Below are 18,414 nucleotides of genomic sequence, written 5' to 3' on the forward strand. Positions count from 1 at the left end.
CGAGAACTGAAATAAAATAAAATACAAAATGAGTGACTTGTGCAGAATTATGTTGATTGATCATGTCAGTTAGTAGACCTACAGCTTCGCCCCGTGAAGAATTTTCGAAAGGGGTTGTAAAATCTATTAAGAATTACATTACATGGATATTAAAGGGTTGAGGGAGGAATGGTGAGGTGCGGTGGGATATTAAAGTATATTTACTACAGACCCTAGAGGGTATATTAAAGTGAATATACTACAGACCCTAGAGGGTATATTAAAATAAATCTCATTTGTTAATTTTATAGACGTCTGTGGAGAAGTAGGGTTACTGTATTCCTTGGTATCTAGGAATACGACCACTTCATGTTAAAGATTCTGATAACCCGCCATTGTGCTCTTGGCGGGGTGCAACACGCTTGAAAAAGATACATGATTATAATATCTCACCTCTAGAGTTTTAAAATGTTCTAATGTTCTAAGTTATCATATATTAATTTATATATTACTTACGGGCTACAAATGGGTAAAACATAGGATGATTGAAATATGACACCCTGTTTAGCCAGTTTATCTATAGTAGGGGTAATGACGTCAGGATTCTGATAACCTACGTCATTCCATCCTGAAACAAAAAGTAACCCAGATATAAGTCATCATTATTACCGACATGCTGGAAATTAAAATGAGGTTTAAAGGAGCTAAATCGCTAATATTTGGGACCTAGAAATTGACACAAATGTGTCGCAACGCATATAATAGTGTAATATGAATGTAAATAAACCGATTTAAATTCAATCGTTTCTGTCTTTACTGTAATTTCTGATCAGTTATGTTCGGCGAAATACTCCAGAAGTCTCAATTGTATGGCAAACTCTAGCGTCTGGTTATTCCAGTCTACACCGATAGTATTTATTGCGCATGCTCACCGTTTGACATGACTTGTGGAATATGTCTAGCCCCGTTCTTCAAGTCTCTTGTTACAAATGGGATTGAAACGCATTACGGTGCACGATTCATGTACCAATGGTAAAATGTTGTTGTTTTTTGTCTTAAATTTTGGATATCAGAAGACCATCTTTTCTCTGTTGAAGACTTTGGATGATATTGAGTCAGAAACTTGGCTACTTTAATGTCCTACTTTTTTTGCACCGACTGGTTTACATGAACTCTACTAGTGCAACCGTAGTGCCACATGAAGAAGGTGTGAAAGGGTCAGATGGTTTCGTCTCGATAGCGAAGTCGTATTTCGTCCCTGATTTCCGTGACCTTATCCTTGACAGTGTCGACTCTATGTGCTGATAAAATATGCCGAGTTGCTCGACTTTTTATTTTCTCCAGTGGAAATATTAAAACTAAAACTAACCCAAATCATCAGCCACTATGAATAATATATGTGGTCTTTTTGCTGCAATCAACGAGATATTTATCAACACGACAGCCGCCACGTGTAGAACCAACATCTTCTGTTATAACCTGAAATAATACGTTTAATAACAATCCGAGAGAGAGAGAGAGAGAGAGAGAGAGAGAGAGAGAGAGATGTATTATGTAGGAGCCAGTGTATTAAGAACATGGTAGTGATCATGTTGGTCAGTTTTTCTTTGTATCAACCATCCAATGGTTTTAATAATAACAATAATAATAGTGTGTATTTATAATGCGCACATTCCATTCGTGTTTGCTCGTGGTGCAATTGTCAACTCTTCGCATATACATGTATTGGAAGAAGTTAATATGATAAAGTAAATAGATTTGTCTTTAATTGTGACTGCCCAAACTCTTGAAATTCTTAATTCCTAAAGGAAGAGAGTTCCATAGGGTTGGTGCTATGTACGAGGAAGTTTTTTGTCCAATTGGTTTAAGTTTATAAGTATGTACAGTTAAAAGATATCCATTCTGCCATGTGCGAGTTCTTTGTGGTTTGTAGTTTGTTAGCAGGCTACTTAGATAAATAGGTGCTTTTCCATTAAAGGACAAAGTTGGTGTCAGTCATTATCACATGTGTGATAGAACTGGTTAAATACGTTCCAAATATAATCTAAATACAGAGATCATTGCTACCATAGATGCGCTGTGAAGCTTTCAAGAAAGGGAAGTGACGAACGCAAAAGGAAAACACGAGTTGTCCTTCTATATAACTGACTTTAGTGACGAGTGATAACCGATACACGGGCGAATTTCTGCTCACTAATAATTCCTTCGAAGACCAAAAATTGTTATGTGAGGCTGTGAGAGGATATCTGATAATTCAAAAAAGTAATTGAATGCCACTATAGATAAGAGAAAACGAGAAAAATAGAAATAGCCCGCACATTCCCTTGTTTTTTTATTCATTCTATACTTCATAAAAACATGTTAATGCACGGACTTTTTCTATTTTTCTCGTTTTCTCTTATCTAGTGAGAGTCAATTATTTTTTTTGAATTGTAAGATATCCTCCCACAGTCTGATATAACAACGGGCCTGGTATTTGAACATTTGAAACGTAGACACATCATAGTATTTAACAAATTAAGAATTAAAAGATCAAATGGTGTGCAAATGTGGAGTCTCCGTAATATAATTAAGACTGACTTTAATCTTGAAACACTTCGAACAGAATTGCCTTCGACAAATCTGTTTTATTAACAATTTTCAAAACCAAAGATTTAAAAAAATGTTTTCCCCGTTTTATTATTCATTTAAAGCCAAGAACTCGTAATGTTAAGTCTTTTCCTTTTCTTAATGAAGACGAACGGAGTACTAGAGAATATTTTCAAAATAAACAAAATTCAAACTATTTTCAACCGTCATACCGACTGCGCTAATGATGACGGGTAATTTTCATGAAATACTTAACTATCCGTGCCAGTATATGCATTTTTAAATGCTATACAAATGTGACGTCATCCTTTGAAATTATTATTTCAAATAATGGCATGGGCAATGTGTCAAGCGTACATTATTTATACTTAAAATACAGATGTGACGTCACCCTTTGATGTTGGCGTACGATTATTTCAGACAATGGTACGTGCAACTTCCGAATCGTACATTATTTATACTAGTGAAATATTGGACTCGCGTGACATATTTCACTTTAAAAGCTCGTGCGGAGTGCCTGTATTTTAAGTCGTTTAATGGTCTCGAGCTTAAAACGTTGCGTAATATATTACTTAATGTCTCGCTCTCGACCATTAAACAATACGTATTTCATTGAAATGTACATGCTGGTAGTGTCTGTATTTTAAGTTGTTTAATGGTCTCGTGCAAGACATTGAGTTATAGATATAGCACTCGTGCAATATTAATATATTACTAAATGTCTCGTACTCGGCCATTAAACTACACATACTGTTAATATATTAAAACAATATTCCATACCTGTAGTTTTGTGAATATCCTATGTATATTATAAGACTAGTTCATATGTCTTAGATGAAATACTATCCCTTGTTTATATAAATATACATGTTTTTATCAGATCATTATCAGATGTCATGGCCAGCAGCTGTTACAACATGATCTACATATTATAATCCGGTACAGATCAACGCATTTTGTTATAAATAGGGCCGTATGTAGCTCAGAGCAACCACGGGGGCGTGAAGTGTTCTCAGGGGTGCTGTCAAAATGGACAATGTATATCAATTTTTTTATGGTCAAAAATTTTTTCACGGGGGGGGGGGGGGGCTTTGTATCCCCCCCCCCCCTGCGCCCACCTTAGTTACGGGTCATAAATAGCTTGGTCTGGTAGAAACCAAATGGGTTTAACGTCCTACTCTTCTGCTCCGACTGGGCTAATAAAGAGGGGTATATGCGATTTGGTCTCTTATATCGAATTCACGTACAAGCCAGTATGTACCCGGCACATCGGTGTATCGTCTAATCCGAACGGCGAACGACTATACGTTATCCCTTGTAAGGGCCTCTGTCCTGCAACACTGACAAGGGTGAGCCACGTGGGAAAATCCTGATGAACTTTCTTGGCCAACACCCGTACCGAACACAGAACCAGAGAAAGAACTATAATATTGTTACATCTGTTATATTGTAAATATTTCAACAAACCAATTTCACGCACAACGATCCATTTTGACATATTATTATATTATCATTTTCCAAATAGTTGGGGCAGGTCCACAGGGGCGGATTGGGCCATCGGGCGATAGACCGAAGGGCTGGTCGGAAAAAAAATAATTTTGTCTAATTCGTCTAAAAAACCTTTTTTCTGCTAAACATTATATGAGGGGTGGGGGGTATTGGACCGACCATGGAGCGATGATGATCATGTGTGACACTATCCTTGCAGGTTGGGGTTTTGGCCTAAATTTCTCGATTTATGAGATATATTATTTGACAGAGATTATAATCAGATATGCCACCAAATCACATATTTGGGGTTCATTTTTCAAAATTTTCCAGGGGGGAGAGCCCCCGGACCCTCGGTCAGTAAAAGGGACCGCTCCGACACGGGAGCCCGGGCCGGTTCGCGGCCCCAATCCGCCCCTGCAGGTCCCCTGTGGCTGGAGACCCTTGTTCTGTAAGGGATAATTATTTTTTTCAGCTGCTTTCACCGAAGAAAACGCCGCTTTAGATTTTGATGCAATAAAAGTCTATAATTCTATAACGTTTGTCATTCTGTCAAGTTATGTAGTTTCAATTCATGCGCTTGTATGTGACTGCTAAAGACCCCAATGTGAAAGTGAATTATTGAAATAAAATTGAACCATATTAGTCTCAAAACGGCATACTTGGTTTTTCATTTCATCTAAACAACTGTTATGCTGTCGAATGTCGGCCCTCCGTCCTAAACCACTGACAAGGGGGAACCATCCCGGAAAATCCCAATGAACTTTCTCGGACAATACCGGGATGGAACACGGACCTCCAGGTTAGCGAGGCAATGTCTTACTCACTGGGCCATTGTTTTATAAACTGTCTTAAGAGTTTTCTAGAAACGCAGAATAATGGTGGTTACTATGATTCGCGTACTCAAACATATCACCCGGTTTTATCGTATACCGAGAAAGATAGGCTGTTAGGCAACGAAACATAAACCCACAGCAGGTGAGTCATTTGTGTCGCATATTATTTCTTTATACGACAACTGAAAGCATTTACAAGGCACTAAAAACTGATACTAGTAACAACTCATTGTTTGGCTTCAAGTTCTGGGCCCTGTTTCTCGAAATCTTAACTAAAGATAAAATCCAAATTTTAGTAGATATTTCAATTTTGATTGGTTAAGCACTAAAATCAATCTAATATTATCCAATCAAATTATTAAAATTTGGATTTTATCTTAGTTAAAATTTCGTAAAACAGGCCCCTGTCCCATGCATGTTTTCCAAAGTGTGTATCAGTGAATGATTTACTACATACTTCACATGTATATGACTGTTCTTCAGGCTAAGACTTTAGTAGGAGTTCTTATGTGTCTCTGTCAGAACGGAGGGCCTGACAAGGACAGCTGTCTAGTCCTGCAGATGATACAAAAAACCGAGGTCCCGTGTATATATTTGAATGCACGTAAAAGATCCCCTGGCAGTTGGAATTCGATATAAAAGTAGGCGATAGTGCCGCTGCCCGGGCACAACTTCCCTCATAGCCCACTGTATGGCGTATGCCCGTCTTCATTAGCCCAGTATAGGATCAGAACAGTAGGACGTTAAACCTCATTTCATTTCATTTCATTTATGTGTCTCTGTAGATTATCATTTCTAGAAAAAGATTTGTTACAAACAAGAAATCATAAGGATTTTCTCCACTACGAGATTTCACATTTATATGATTTCTTTTCAGACGGGAGAGAGAGAGAGAGAGAGAGAGAGAGAGATGGGGTTTAACGTTGTCCACTCGACACAAACTAGGTCATTTCGGGACTAACATATGGTTTAATATTATTATATTATTTCAATAATTCGCTTGCGCATAGGGGTCTTTAACAATGGGAGGAAACCGGAGGACCCGGAGAAAACCCATGAGGTTGGACAGGCGACCCTACTCCTTGTCACGTACGATCGGGGATTTGAAACCACACCAGTCGACTCAATGACAGACTTTATGATACAGCGCGCGCACGCTAACCATTCAGCCATCCAACCCCCCTTTTCAGACGGAAGACTTCAGTATAAGTTCTTATGTGTCTCTGTAGATTATCATTTCTAGAAAAAAATTTGTTACAAACAAAAATTCTTAAGGATTTTCTCCAGCACGAGATGTCATGATGCGATTCTGCAGATAACACAAAAACTGTTGCCCATATACACCTATTCCAATACAGAGATAATATTAGGCCTAAAATCTAAGCAATAATACAAAATAAAAACAATGTTGTTCTTTATTTTAAAAAATAACAACTATGTACAAAAAAAACCCAAACAACAGCCATATTACAAGTTTATCAATGTTGTGTTTTGTTTACAAAAATAATTAATTAGTGGGGTTGGGGGAGGGGTGTGGGGCATCTTTCTTCCAATTAATTCAAAAATTTTCCTAAAACATGTTGAAAATAATGATTGATCAGGTAACAGGTAATATTTTAACTACTCCTAAATTGTCTGAGTAAGTAGGCCTATGCCAGATTGCCTGTGTAGACATGCCAAGCCTACATGTACCTCCTTCAGGGTCCAAGTAAGGGGCCTCATAACTGAACTAGCACAGGGCCTTATTTGTCCTAAATCCAACACTGATAATATCCACAATATTATAATAATAATGAGGATTACAGGGCTTGGGTAATGTGTAATAGAATGTAATCATTAGATTTTTTGAATTAAGGGTCCGTGTGATGGAAGATTTAAAAAGTAATGAGTAATGGAAATGTAATTAAACATACTTTATGCAAGAGCTAAATCTGCCAATTGCAGGTCTTTCTTTAGGCCTAAAATGTTATCTAAATTATTAACTATCCAGACCATAATCAACTCTCGATGGCATTGCTAGTCTACGATATTTACTGGATTAGAACCCGGTCTGCTGTTGCTGAATAAATCAAAAAGTGGATAATCGAGACTATGTTTTTTATCCTACCGACTTTAGTAATGATGATCGAGGCTACGTCTATAATTCAATCGCTAAATTCTTGGTTCGGGGTGGATCGATTTGACTGAAATTTTCAGCAAATTCCCTTTACATTATCTAGTTTTTAACTATTATAGTGAGAACTGCAAGCTCTTTATCTAATCTCCCATAATGTATCTTCAATTACAGTCCAAAAACTTGTCAATTACATTTTATTGCAAATATCAATATTTCCAACTATCACAACCCTCCAAGTTTAGTTTCAAGGAAGTAAATTTGGACAGGTTACCCTACTTCTTGCCACGTACAAGCAGGGAATCATCAAACCAAATAGTCAATTCTAATGACCTTCAAGTATCTCATAATTTTATGTTATACATGTAGTACACAAAACAGGTGGTTCTACATTGTGTATGTTCATCTCATGTAAAATGTGAGCGTTTATTGCATGGCAGCTCCTGTTTATATATACATGTATACTATATATATTGTAGTCATAAAGAAAAAGGTAATTGTAGCTTATTACATCCATTGCTAATCTGATTAAATTAATTTAAAGATGGGTTGCCAGGAACCGAAACATATGTCCACTATTTTTTCTCTTGTGGATAATGGGAGCATTTACAAGAAACTGATTCCAATTTCAAATAATATACTACAAAATGAGAGAGAGAGAGAAATGGGGTTTAAAGTCCACTCAACACAAACTAGGTCATTTCGAGACCAACATATGGTTCAATTTTATTTCAATCATTCGCTTGTGCGTAGGGGTCTTTAGCAGTGGGAGGAAACCAGAGGACCCGGAGAAAACCCACAAGGTTGGACAGGCGACTCTACTCCTTGTCACATACAACTGGGGAATCGAAACCCCGCCAGTTGACTCAATGACAGACCGTATGATACAGTGGGAGCGTGCTAACCATTCGGCCATCCAACCCCGCCACTACAAAATGAACAAAGGCTATAAATCTAGAAGCAATTAACGAAAATTGTTGAAATTTGATAGGATTCTTCGTTTTACTATTGGGGTTGGATGGCTGAATGGTTAGCACGTGCACGCTGTATCATAAGGTTTGTCACTAAGTCAACTGGCGTGGTTTTGATTCCCCGGTTGTACGTGACAAGGAGTAGGGTCGCCTGTCCAACCTCATGGAGTCTCACTCTCTTTCTCTCTCGTTTTACTAATTCATATAATTCAAATGGGATGATAACTTCAACATAGTGAATCAAGGGCCACAACTCCAGATGTCATTAACTGAAATTGCTGGAATTCAAATCTCATCTTTGTTTTTTTAAATTGCATACTGCATATAAATTGCATACATATCAGATGAAAATTGTTGTTAGACCATTCACAAGGTTCTACAAAGTGAATCAAGGGCCACAACTCCATAAGTAAATGTAATTAACAGAAATTGTTGAGACTCCATAAATTTAATGCAGATCTAACGATAACTTTTGTCTTTCAAGCGTTAACAAGGTACTACAAAGTAAAACAAAGGCCATGACAGAAAATGTTGAAATTCAATAGGCTTTTTATCAGTGTATGTGTTCGATTTTTAGGTCTGTCATCGAATCAAGTGATGTGATTTTGATTCTCCACTTGAACTTGAAACTGTTAAGTGTCCGAGACCCCTAAACGTGCAAGCTACACGTTAAAACATGTTTCATTAAACCTATGCGATGTTCTTTCTGTACGCTCCTAGACATGTAACGCACAGATGCACCAAACAATTATCACAATGATTCGACAGATTTTTTTTTTTGATTGACATCACTGACTCTGCTAAAGACCCCTTATTCCTATACATGCAAAATACATGTACTAATGTTAAATCAGGGTTTCATCAAACCTACACGATATTCGATCTGTACTAAAGTTATTCTGATTCATGGTATGCTCTAAAACACAAAACGCACAGATGTACGAAACAATTATCACACTGATACAATGATTCGGCACGTTTTTTTGATTTCATACACTGTCTGCATCTAGCTTTTTTGGTCGCTTTCATTGGAAAATGTCTACCAGTTGTTGTGGGTAGATCGGAACCAAAATCACAACGTTTTCGTTTTCGTCCATTTCTCTCGTTTCCTATCATTTTTTTGAATAAGTTCATTTTAAATTCTAGTAATATCGGTGGACTGTTTTTCGATTTTTTCGATTGGTTTTTCGATTCTTTGAATAAAATAAAAGCATTGGCTATACAAAGATCAAACAAAAAATAAAACAGATATAGCCACCATTTTTTGGACATCCTGTAGGTCGGGTATTCCATCCGTAGCTGGTCTGATCGATCTACTCCTGACATGTTAGAAAAATACTTGCTGATCGCGACAGGACACTTCATACCTTTTACTGCAATGTCTTTTTGCTTTCGTGACACAACCATGGTCTCTAAAGGTATACTGCCGTTTTGCTTTTGCAACAAGTCCACAGTCTCTGAAGCTGTACCATTTTTTGGTTTTCGTGACACGTCCACACTCTCTGAAAGTGCACTACCTTTTTCTTTTCGCAACAAGTCCACATTTTCTGAAGCTGTACCATTTTTTTGTTTTTGTGACACGTCCACGCCATCTGAAGGTGTACTGTCTTTCTGTTTTCGCAACACGTCCACTGTCTCTAATGGAGAATCAGCAGTTGACATAAAGTTGATTATCTTCCTGTCTTTCCACATGCCGGCCGTGAGATTTGTGGATTGCACAATTTTATATTCGCCACTTGCCCAGTTTTTTACGTCTTTGTGGTTCTGTTTCAGACCTTTAGGCCAATTCTTTCTGGTATTCTTGCACATTCCACGGGCGAATATACCCACTTTTTCTAGTTCACTAAATAATTCAGCACAGGTAAAATGATCGTCAACATTTACAATCATGTTTTGAAACTGAACTTTTCTGGTCAAATCTAAAACCACACGAGACGAAAGACCAATTTCTGAAGTCTGTTTTTCTCTACCGGTGTACACTTGGAACTCGTTGACGTAGCCATTGGTTGGATCTGCCCGCATCCACACTTTTATTCCATGTTTGACGAGTTTCGAAGGCGTAAATTGTTTGAAGCCGATCCTTCCACGGAATGCCACCATAGCTTCAGCAATAGATGTGTTTTGATGTGGGTTATAGCGTTTTGAACAATTGTCCAAAACATGATCTAAAACGGGTCTAACTTGATGGAGTTTATCATGGTTTATTTCACCTCTGGCTGGGTTTGTCGATTTGTCATTTATATGCAAATGTTCAGATATCTTATTATAGCGGTCCCGGGTCATTATATCGGCTATTTTGTAATTACCAAAATAGTATTCCCGGGACCAGTACATGCCTGTTCTGGGCAGTGTTGAGACACTCATAAAAACACGAAGGCCCAAAAATGCTTTTACTTCTTCAGCTGTCACGTTTCGCCATTTTTTCTCCCCATTTGGATGTTTGACAGCGTGGCAACGATTTGTTTCATCAGCAATGATCGTGTAAAGATTTGATCCAAAAAACAAACTAAAATAATCAAACTCATTCTTCTTCTCTTCCAAAACTCCTGTTGGCCCAGGCAGTGGTCCTAGAAACGATGGAGACATCACTGAATTTAGAGTTGTTTTCCAAATAAAGTTGGATGAAGATGGAAGGCCATGTTGATCATTCTCGACTATTGTTCCATCAGGGTCCTCCTCCTCTTCTTCTCCACTAGAAACATCAGAAAAGTTACTACCAAGACTGATATTATCAACATCTAGAATATGTTCTTCCAGATCTGGAAATAAACAAATTAATTAAAAAATAGGGCGTCAGGCAAGACACATACACCCTCAGCATTTACCATTTCATACAGATTGGATAACATATGAGTGCTCACACAGTTCACCAAATAACACTAGCAGTTATTAACAGAAATTATGAGACATTTTGTTGTTAAGAGTGTTCACTAGGTTCAACAAAGTGAAACAAGGGCCATAACTCTAGAAGTTATTAATGGGAGTTATTGAAATTCCATAGGCTTCTTCGTTTTACTAATTTAAATAATGCATGTAAATTTAGTACAGATCAAACAAAAGCCATTCAAAGTCTGAAAATGAACAAATTATTAGAAAAATGGATATAAGAATATTAAATACTATACAAAATGATAACCAATAAACAGAAACCCCTCAACTTTTGTTATTATGTGGGAGCTGGTTTGACCCAGTATTGACCAAGAAACAGTGATGGGATTTCACCCTCATCTTTCGGACATGTCCGACGCTAATTTCCAAACGTCTTAAATTGTCCGACAAGGAATATGCCCAATCGGACATCAAGACAGGATTTTCGACGAGGTTCAGTGACATAGTATAGTTATTTGGGTGAGATGAAAAACGGAGGTCCACTGTACACATTGTCATGCACATAAAAGAACCCTTGACAGTAGGAATTTGATATATGAGCAGGCCATAGCACCGCTATCTAGGCAAAATTTTCCCTATAGCGCACACTGCATGGCATATGTCTGTCTTCATTAGTGAAGTCTGTGCAGAAAAGCAGAATGTTAACCCCATTTCAATTTTACCTCCTTCTTCAGACTCCTCATCTTCAACATTATTGGTCTGCTCAACTTTAACATCAACAAGTACTTCTGTATGATCAACTTCACAGTGTTTCTCTAAATCAGTTTCTAATTTAAATTCTTCATCACATAAATTACACTGATGCAATGTTTCAACATCTTCAGTTTCCTCATCTTTGATAATGATATGTATTTTATAGTGTTTTTCAAAATCGTCATATTGTTGAAAAATTTCATTGCATACAACACACTGATGGCAAACATTATTAGTGTCCTGTAATATATAATAGAAGTTACAACATCATTAGTGCCCTGTAATACATGTATATAATAGAAGTTATAATATCATTAGTTTCCTGTAATACATGTATATAAAAGTTATAACATCATTAGTTGCCTGTAATATTTAAAAGTTTTAACATCAATTATCAATAGTTTCCTGTAATATAACATCATTAGTTTCCTGTAATATATAAAGTTATAAGAAATAGATAAAATCAAGTTTCTGGACTAACACATGCTTCAATTTCATTTCAATAATTCCAATTGTGTTACATAGTAAACGCACGATTATAACACTCTTAAACAGCTCTTGCTACGAAGAAATGAAACTGCTCAAACATTGTATTCTAGTCTATATTTCTATGAGCAGGACTAAAATGATGTCACAGACTGCTTATTGATGGAAAGTTACGACTAACGTTAGTAATTTCCGCCATTCTCTGTGGGTAGTCGTAACTTGTACTAGGGCTGTACACAATCTAATTAAAATATAGATCTATATTTCGTTTCTTTTTTTTTATACTTTCGATGGCCTACACTACATGTAGATCTAACAAGTTATAGTGGGAGTTTACATTCTATGATGTCAGGTACCAAGCAAGTGACATTTGACCCGATAACGTCAGTCATTTGATTAACCAATTAGAGACCGCCATACTTTTTTAAATCTATTTTTGCTTTGTTTTGATTTCTATCGCTGGTAATGTCTACCCACAGTTCCGCGCAAAAAAGGCCAAAGGCTCGATTCGACAGACCATTTGATTGGCTGATCCCTCATTTCAAGCAGAACACAAGTTAAATAACAAGTCTTCCAGATCCAAATGTAGTAAAGACAAGTAAAAACGAAATTTTGAAGTATAAAAACCGAAACGGAATTGGATCTGTGTTTTAATCAGATTGGGCTGTACGATATTGCAAAAAGGGACGATATCGATATCATTGGCATTTTTTTCAACGATATAGTTAAATATCGCGATATTTAATAATAATGTCACTTTGCTATGCTGATGTTTAAAAAGCGTCTGCTTGTGACCTTGTGTAAGAAAATTCTCAAATACCACTTGCAGCGGAATTAAGTAGATGCGGTCTTCAAGTCTTGTATTATAAGTTCAAACAGTTTAACAAATACTAAATGATCCGGACTATCTTCCATTCAAGCATTCGATTGGCTGCGGTATTCCTGGCCTAACAGTGACAGTAATCTATTTATAGATCTTTTTATTCTTGCTTTCAGAAATTAGGTTTCGTAGAGTTTTCTAAAAATATTTGTTTTTTAAAAATATGACAACCTATTTATAGCCTGGTAATTAGCCGCGGTGGTGGGAAATTTCAGGCGTTTAGTAGGCCTAAGCTTTACATGTAGCAACAACTGGCAATTTATTGTCGACTAAAAACAAAGTAAAAGTAACGCATACACGATACAGTGAAAAACGGCTGCAGACACTGCGCAAGTGTTTGGATGTCAGCTGTTTCGTAACCTGGCTGTTTCGTACTTAGTTCATTCGTACCTCCCATGAGCCGTTCCGTACTTCACTTCGTACCTCAAATTGATTCATACCTTTTCCCATGTTGTTGAAATCAGTTAACAGAAATTGAAATAAAGGTGAAACGATTTGATCAAATCCAACGGCTACGCTAAATTTATATTACACAGCCTGCCCAATAGTAGTAATTCACACACAATTAAAGGATACATTTATACTAAAATTGCTTCAGCATTTCACTAAATTTACATCGGTTACGATCAAAAGCCATTTTCATGCAGTTGGGTTTCAATAAGAGAATTACCCCGTGATATGACCGTATATACGGTCCATGATATAACAGAATGGGTTTAATAATCAACCCCGGATTAAATACTTTTTCATCCGTTTTTTAAACTGCTTTAACAATCACCAATCAACTGTCGTCAATAATCACAACTCACTGAGCAGAATGGGTTCGATAATCAACATCAGATTTAAAGAAAGGCAGGTAATCGTTTATTATTTCAATTTCAACAACATATAGATTTATTTTAATTTCTTTCAATTCATTTCAACAACATATAGGAAAAGGTACGAATCAATTTGAGGTACAAATCACGTGTGTATTCTAATTCTCGTTCGGCAGCCATTTTTATAAATTTAGCGCAGCCTTTGGATTTAGGAGAAGGAACTAATCAATTTGAGGTACAAATCTCTTGCATATTCTAATTCTGGTTCGGCATATTCAATTTCTTTCAACTGATTTCAACAACATAGGTACGAATCAATTTGAGGTACGAAGTAAGGTACGAATGAACTAAGTACGAAACAGCCAGGTTACGAAGCAGCCTGCACCCAAGTGTTTTCAACATTTAACGATTCTCAAAACATTAGCTTTATTATAGTTTATTGCCGCCAGCTAATTTCCACTGCTGTATAGTGTATTTATTACCTATTTTTATGATAATTTTTTTCGATATTTGAAGATTTTGGCGATATTCGATAAACCACTATATCGACGATTTTTGGCCACATGATATCGTAGTTGGGTCTGAAAATACCATATCGCGATAAATGACTATATCGAGAATATTGTACTGACATATTATTACTTGCATTATTTAAAAAATGCATGAAGCTTTTCCGGTGACATTTTAAGACGGAAATAAAAAAAACCCAGATCTGAGTGGAATAGTTTCTTGATATACAAAATTGTCGTAGAAGAGCCAAACACAGTGCTTTTAGTCGCATTTCCGTCTATTTTATTAATATAATGTTCCAAAGATAGGGTGACGCACCATAAATAAATATCTCCAAATATCTCGACAATTACGCCACAATATTTATATATATACCAAGCCTTAAATCAGTTTCACACAATTATAGTCACTAAATAAATGATCATGTTGTACTTAATAAGCCATGACCATTTAACCATCTATAAATAATAGACTGAAACTGGTTCCAAGTGTCGTCCATAACATCCAGACACTTTTGAGTAAAAGATAGGGTACGTGCCCTTGTTTTGAAATTAGTCTCGCTTAAGCAATGTACCGACCATTCTACGTCTGATTGACAGGTCGGGATAAGCTGGAACAAGAAATTGAATTTAGAAACACGCACGTTAAGCAGCTTAACAATTGTTTTAAGAAACTTGTAAAAGTAAAATGAAACTACTGCTAGTATCATGTTCCTGCTAACGAAAGTGATTCAGAGATATTATTTGTACTAAACCAAAAGATGCCGCTCTTAACGGTACAGTTAATGATAAAGCAATTTAAAAAATAAAACGAACGTAATTTCTTAAACTGCTGTAATAACCAAGAAGCTAAATTTTACTGCTATTCAAATTCGTCAACAATAGATTTTTTACGGCTGTAATAGTTGATAGATTTGTAGAGAATTGCACGTGCCATGGCTATTTATAGTATCATACACTCCACCGCTGATAGTTCGAGACGACCACTGAAGCGTGCACATTAGCCGTGTCGAGACCAACTTTCTGTAGAGTGCACGGGTCACCCTACCAAAGAATAGAACCATGCGCCCTTTAATTAAAGGGGCCTAGAAATTGACAAATGTGGGTCGAAACGCATATAATACTGTAATATGAATGTATATAAACTGATTTACATTTAATGGTTTCCATTTTCACTCCAATTTCAAATCAGTTATGTTCGGCGAAATAAGCCAACAGTCTCAAGCGAGTGCAAATTTCTAGCGTCTGGTTATTTCAGTCTACATATTATGCCGTTTGATTTGGTGCAATGTGTCTAGCCTCGTTTCTCGAGTCTCTTGATACAACTGGGGCTGAAGCGCATTATGGTACACGATTCGTGTACCAATGGTAAAATGTTTATTTTGTCTTAAATATTGGATATCAAAAGCCCATCTTTTTCCGGTAAGATCACAAAATGAACGTTGATTTAATTTGACAAATAAATCGTGTTTTCAATGTTGAAGATTTTGAATGATATTGAGTTAGAGACTTAGCTACTTTAACGTTCCCTGAAAATGTCAAGTCCCGCCAATTCAAAGCTGACTGAGTACTGAAGGAGCGCATCCTATAGTATCGTATCCGATTCCCTCACTTATGAAACCTGATTAACAAACAAATAAGACCTGTAATTTGATAAACTTACCATTGTGTGTCCCAGTTTTGGAAAGAATCGAATCCTTTGGTCATTTCCGGTTGCGCCGTATATTATGTTGGATAATAAATTTAGACGAGGATCAACTCAACCCGAATAAGTCATAATTGAATACCAAATGTGTGACTGATTCGAGTTTTTGCACCATTTATTAGTTTGATAAATGAGGTCGCTGATGATGATGATAACGATAATGATTTATTTATTTATTCATTTATTTATTTAAGGTATACTTTTGAGATTTGTATTAGTAATTATATTAAAATGTATAAATTCCATAGAGATTAATTTAATAATCTTTGGTTTGTTTGCAAATCCATTCTATCACTATATACTCATGTCAAACTCAAAATAAAATATTGTTTAAACAAATCAGTAGGAAGTGTGTTTAAACTAGAGACAGGGCAGAGCATCACAAGAAAAACAACCTGTCTCATGGCACAGCACATATCTCTGCTACAGATATACAACCAACTAACCAACCACACATATCTCTGCTACAATCATACCACAATCCAAGGTAACATGATTTACCCAAATCATCCATTATTTAAAGTCATATCACAGCATTTTGTCACCATTATTTAAACTCATATTACAGCAATTTACATCGACATTTGATAAGATACCATTCTTTATGCCAAACTTATTTTTAATTTAAAATCTTAGCGTTTTTCTGTCAAAATATCCCACCAAATGAGTTTGAAGTTGTAGCCAAGGAACATAATTCTATAATTATTTCAACCTATATCACGATCATTTGTATTGTTTTTTTTAAAAATTTATCACCATGATACCATTCTTTTAACTAAATATGTCATATATACTTTTTTCGGTCTTCATTAGCCCAGTACGGAGCAAAACAGTAGGACGTTAAACCCCATTTCATTTCATATATACTTTAAAATCACAGCTATTACATGTACATGTAGATATATCATTGAGATTACTCTTTTGGTTGCCTGAATCTTTTCATTCAGAGTTGCAAGTTGGAAATCATTGATATAATTCTTCAATTTAATTCTCATTTTCACGCTTAATTTCACGATCATCGTTTATTTATCATGAGTTCTGTTTTGTTTCTCATAGCCAGTGTTGGCCCTGAGATTTTTCAGCGTGCTTTCCCTTGTCAGTGATGCAGGATGAAGAGAGAGAGAGAGAGAGAGAGAGAGAGTTTAACTACCATCATCACAAACTAGGCCATTTCAGTACTAACATATGGTTCAGATTTAATGAGGTTTTATATAGTGTCTTCTCCATGTTCACACATGCTCAAAATGTTTGGTAATGGCTCTACTGGCAAAAATGTCCAAACAGGAAAGTCTATAGTGCAGATTGAAATTAATTAAAAGTCGATTGATTCTTGATCTGCTGTGGAAGTTCATTCCATAGTCTAGAACTTTAAGTTATATCTTGGAACATCTAGTGACTGTTTATGTTTAGAGCGAAGTGATCTACATGTAATAGGGGTGTAGTCATACATGTATAAGTGTTCAGATAAGTATTGAGGAGCTGCATTAGTATTTTGTATCTGACTCGCGCCTCAGCAGGTAACCAGTGTACCGAAGCTACCACATTATGGATGTGATCAAACTTATGTCTCCTTGTCACTATTCGGGCTGTAGTATTAAGAACTTTTTGGATCTTGCTAGAAGTGCTTGTGGGATTCCAGAGAGTAAACATTTACAATAATCAATCCTGGACAAAACCAATGATCTCAAAAGTAGTTTACAAGCATCAGCAATGAGATTGTCTCTGATGTTGCATATACAGCGTAGATGATAGTAGCATGTACGGCATACCATATCAACCTGAGTTTCCATTGTAAGAGAAGGATCAAATAAAATAAAACCTAGTACAAACAATCGAAACCATTAGAGAAAATTCAAAGTCCTAAAAAACAGTATAGGCCAAATTGTGCAATCAGCAAATGGACTGTTCACCGTGTACAAAATACATGACAAACAGTGGTAAAAGGTGTCCGGAAGAGTAAAAAATCAGAATAAAAGGAACAAGCTCTCGCGTATCGAACTAGCTGAGGCACATACACTTCATAAGCTGGTGATATTGGAATATTACTACTACTCCAGTAATTAACAGTTTGAAGAAAGCGGAGGAATCAGAGAAAACCTACGAGGCTGGACAGGCGACCCAACTCATTGTCACGTACAAGTGGGGAATCAAAACAATGCCATTTGACTCAATGACAGACCTTATGATCTAACGCGCACGCATTAAACCATTCGGCCCCTCCCATCCTGCAACACAGACCCCATTGGAAAATACGAAGGAACTTTCTCTAATTCGGGTAGAATTGGTGCCTTTTACTCATACCACGTCTGTCGCGTCATCTTTTACGTACGGTACCCATTTTACAATAAATAGCAAATGTGATTTTATTCAGATATCCTTTTTTCCCCTTAATAATTTAAAAAATTGTTTTAGAATTTAATTTATAAATAGAATAAAATTAAAGATACATTATGGGAGA

The 18,414-nt window shown here is 36.4% G+C and overlaps 1 protein-coding gene across 1 annotated transcript; it reads right to left on the minus strand.

Annotated features, from left to right (window-relative positions):
- Positions 1 to 6,329: 6,329 nt before the first annotated feature.
- Positions 6,330 to 15,958, minus strand: LOC126819489 (piggyBac transposable element-derived protein 3). Its single transcript, XM_050547589.2, has 3 exons — positions 15,915 to 15,958; positions 11,528 to 11,798; positions 6,330 to 10,735 (listed from the first exon to the last, which is right to left on the minus strand). Exons 1-3 carry the CDS (start codon positions 15,915 to 15,917, stop codon positions 8,871 to 8,873), a joined length of 2,139 nt encoding a protein of 712 aa, XP_050403546.1. The 5' UTR covers positions 15,918 to 15,958; the 3' UTR covers positions 6,330 to 8,870.
- Between the last annotated feature and the right edge of the window lie 2,456 nt (positions 15,959 to 18,414).

This window comes from Patella vulgata, chromosome 4, assembly GCF_932274485.2.
Source record: "Patella vulgata chromosome 4, xgPatVulg1.2, whole genome shotgun sequence".
NCBI lineage: Eukaryota > Metazoa > Mollusca > Gastropoda > Patellidae > Patella > Patella vulgata.

Coding starts and splice junctions, on each gene's coding strand:
- LOC126819489 (XM_050547589.2), bottom strand. Junction 10,736..11,527: donor TGAGGAGTCTGAAGAAGGAG/GTAAAATTGAAA, acceptor GTTTATTTCCAG/ATCTGGAAGAACATATTCTA.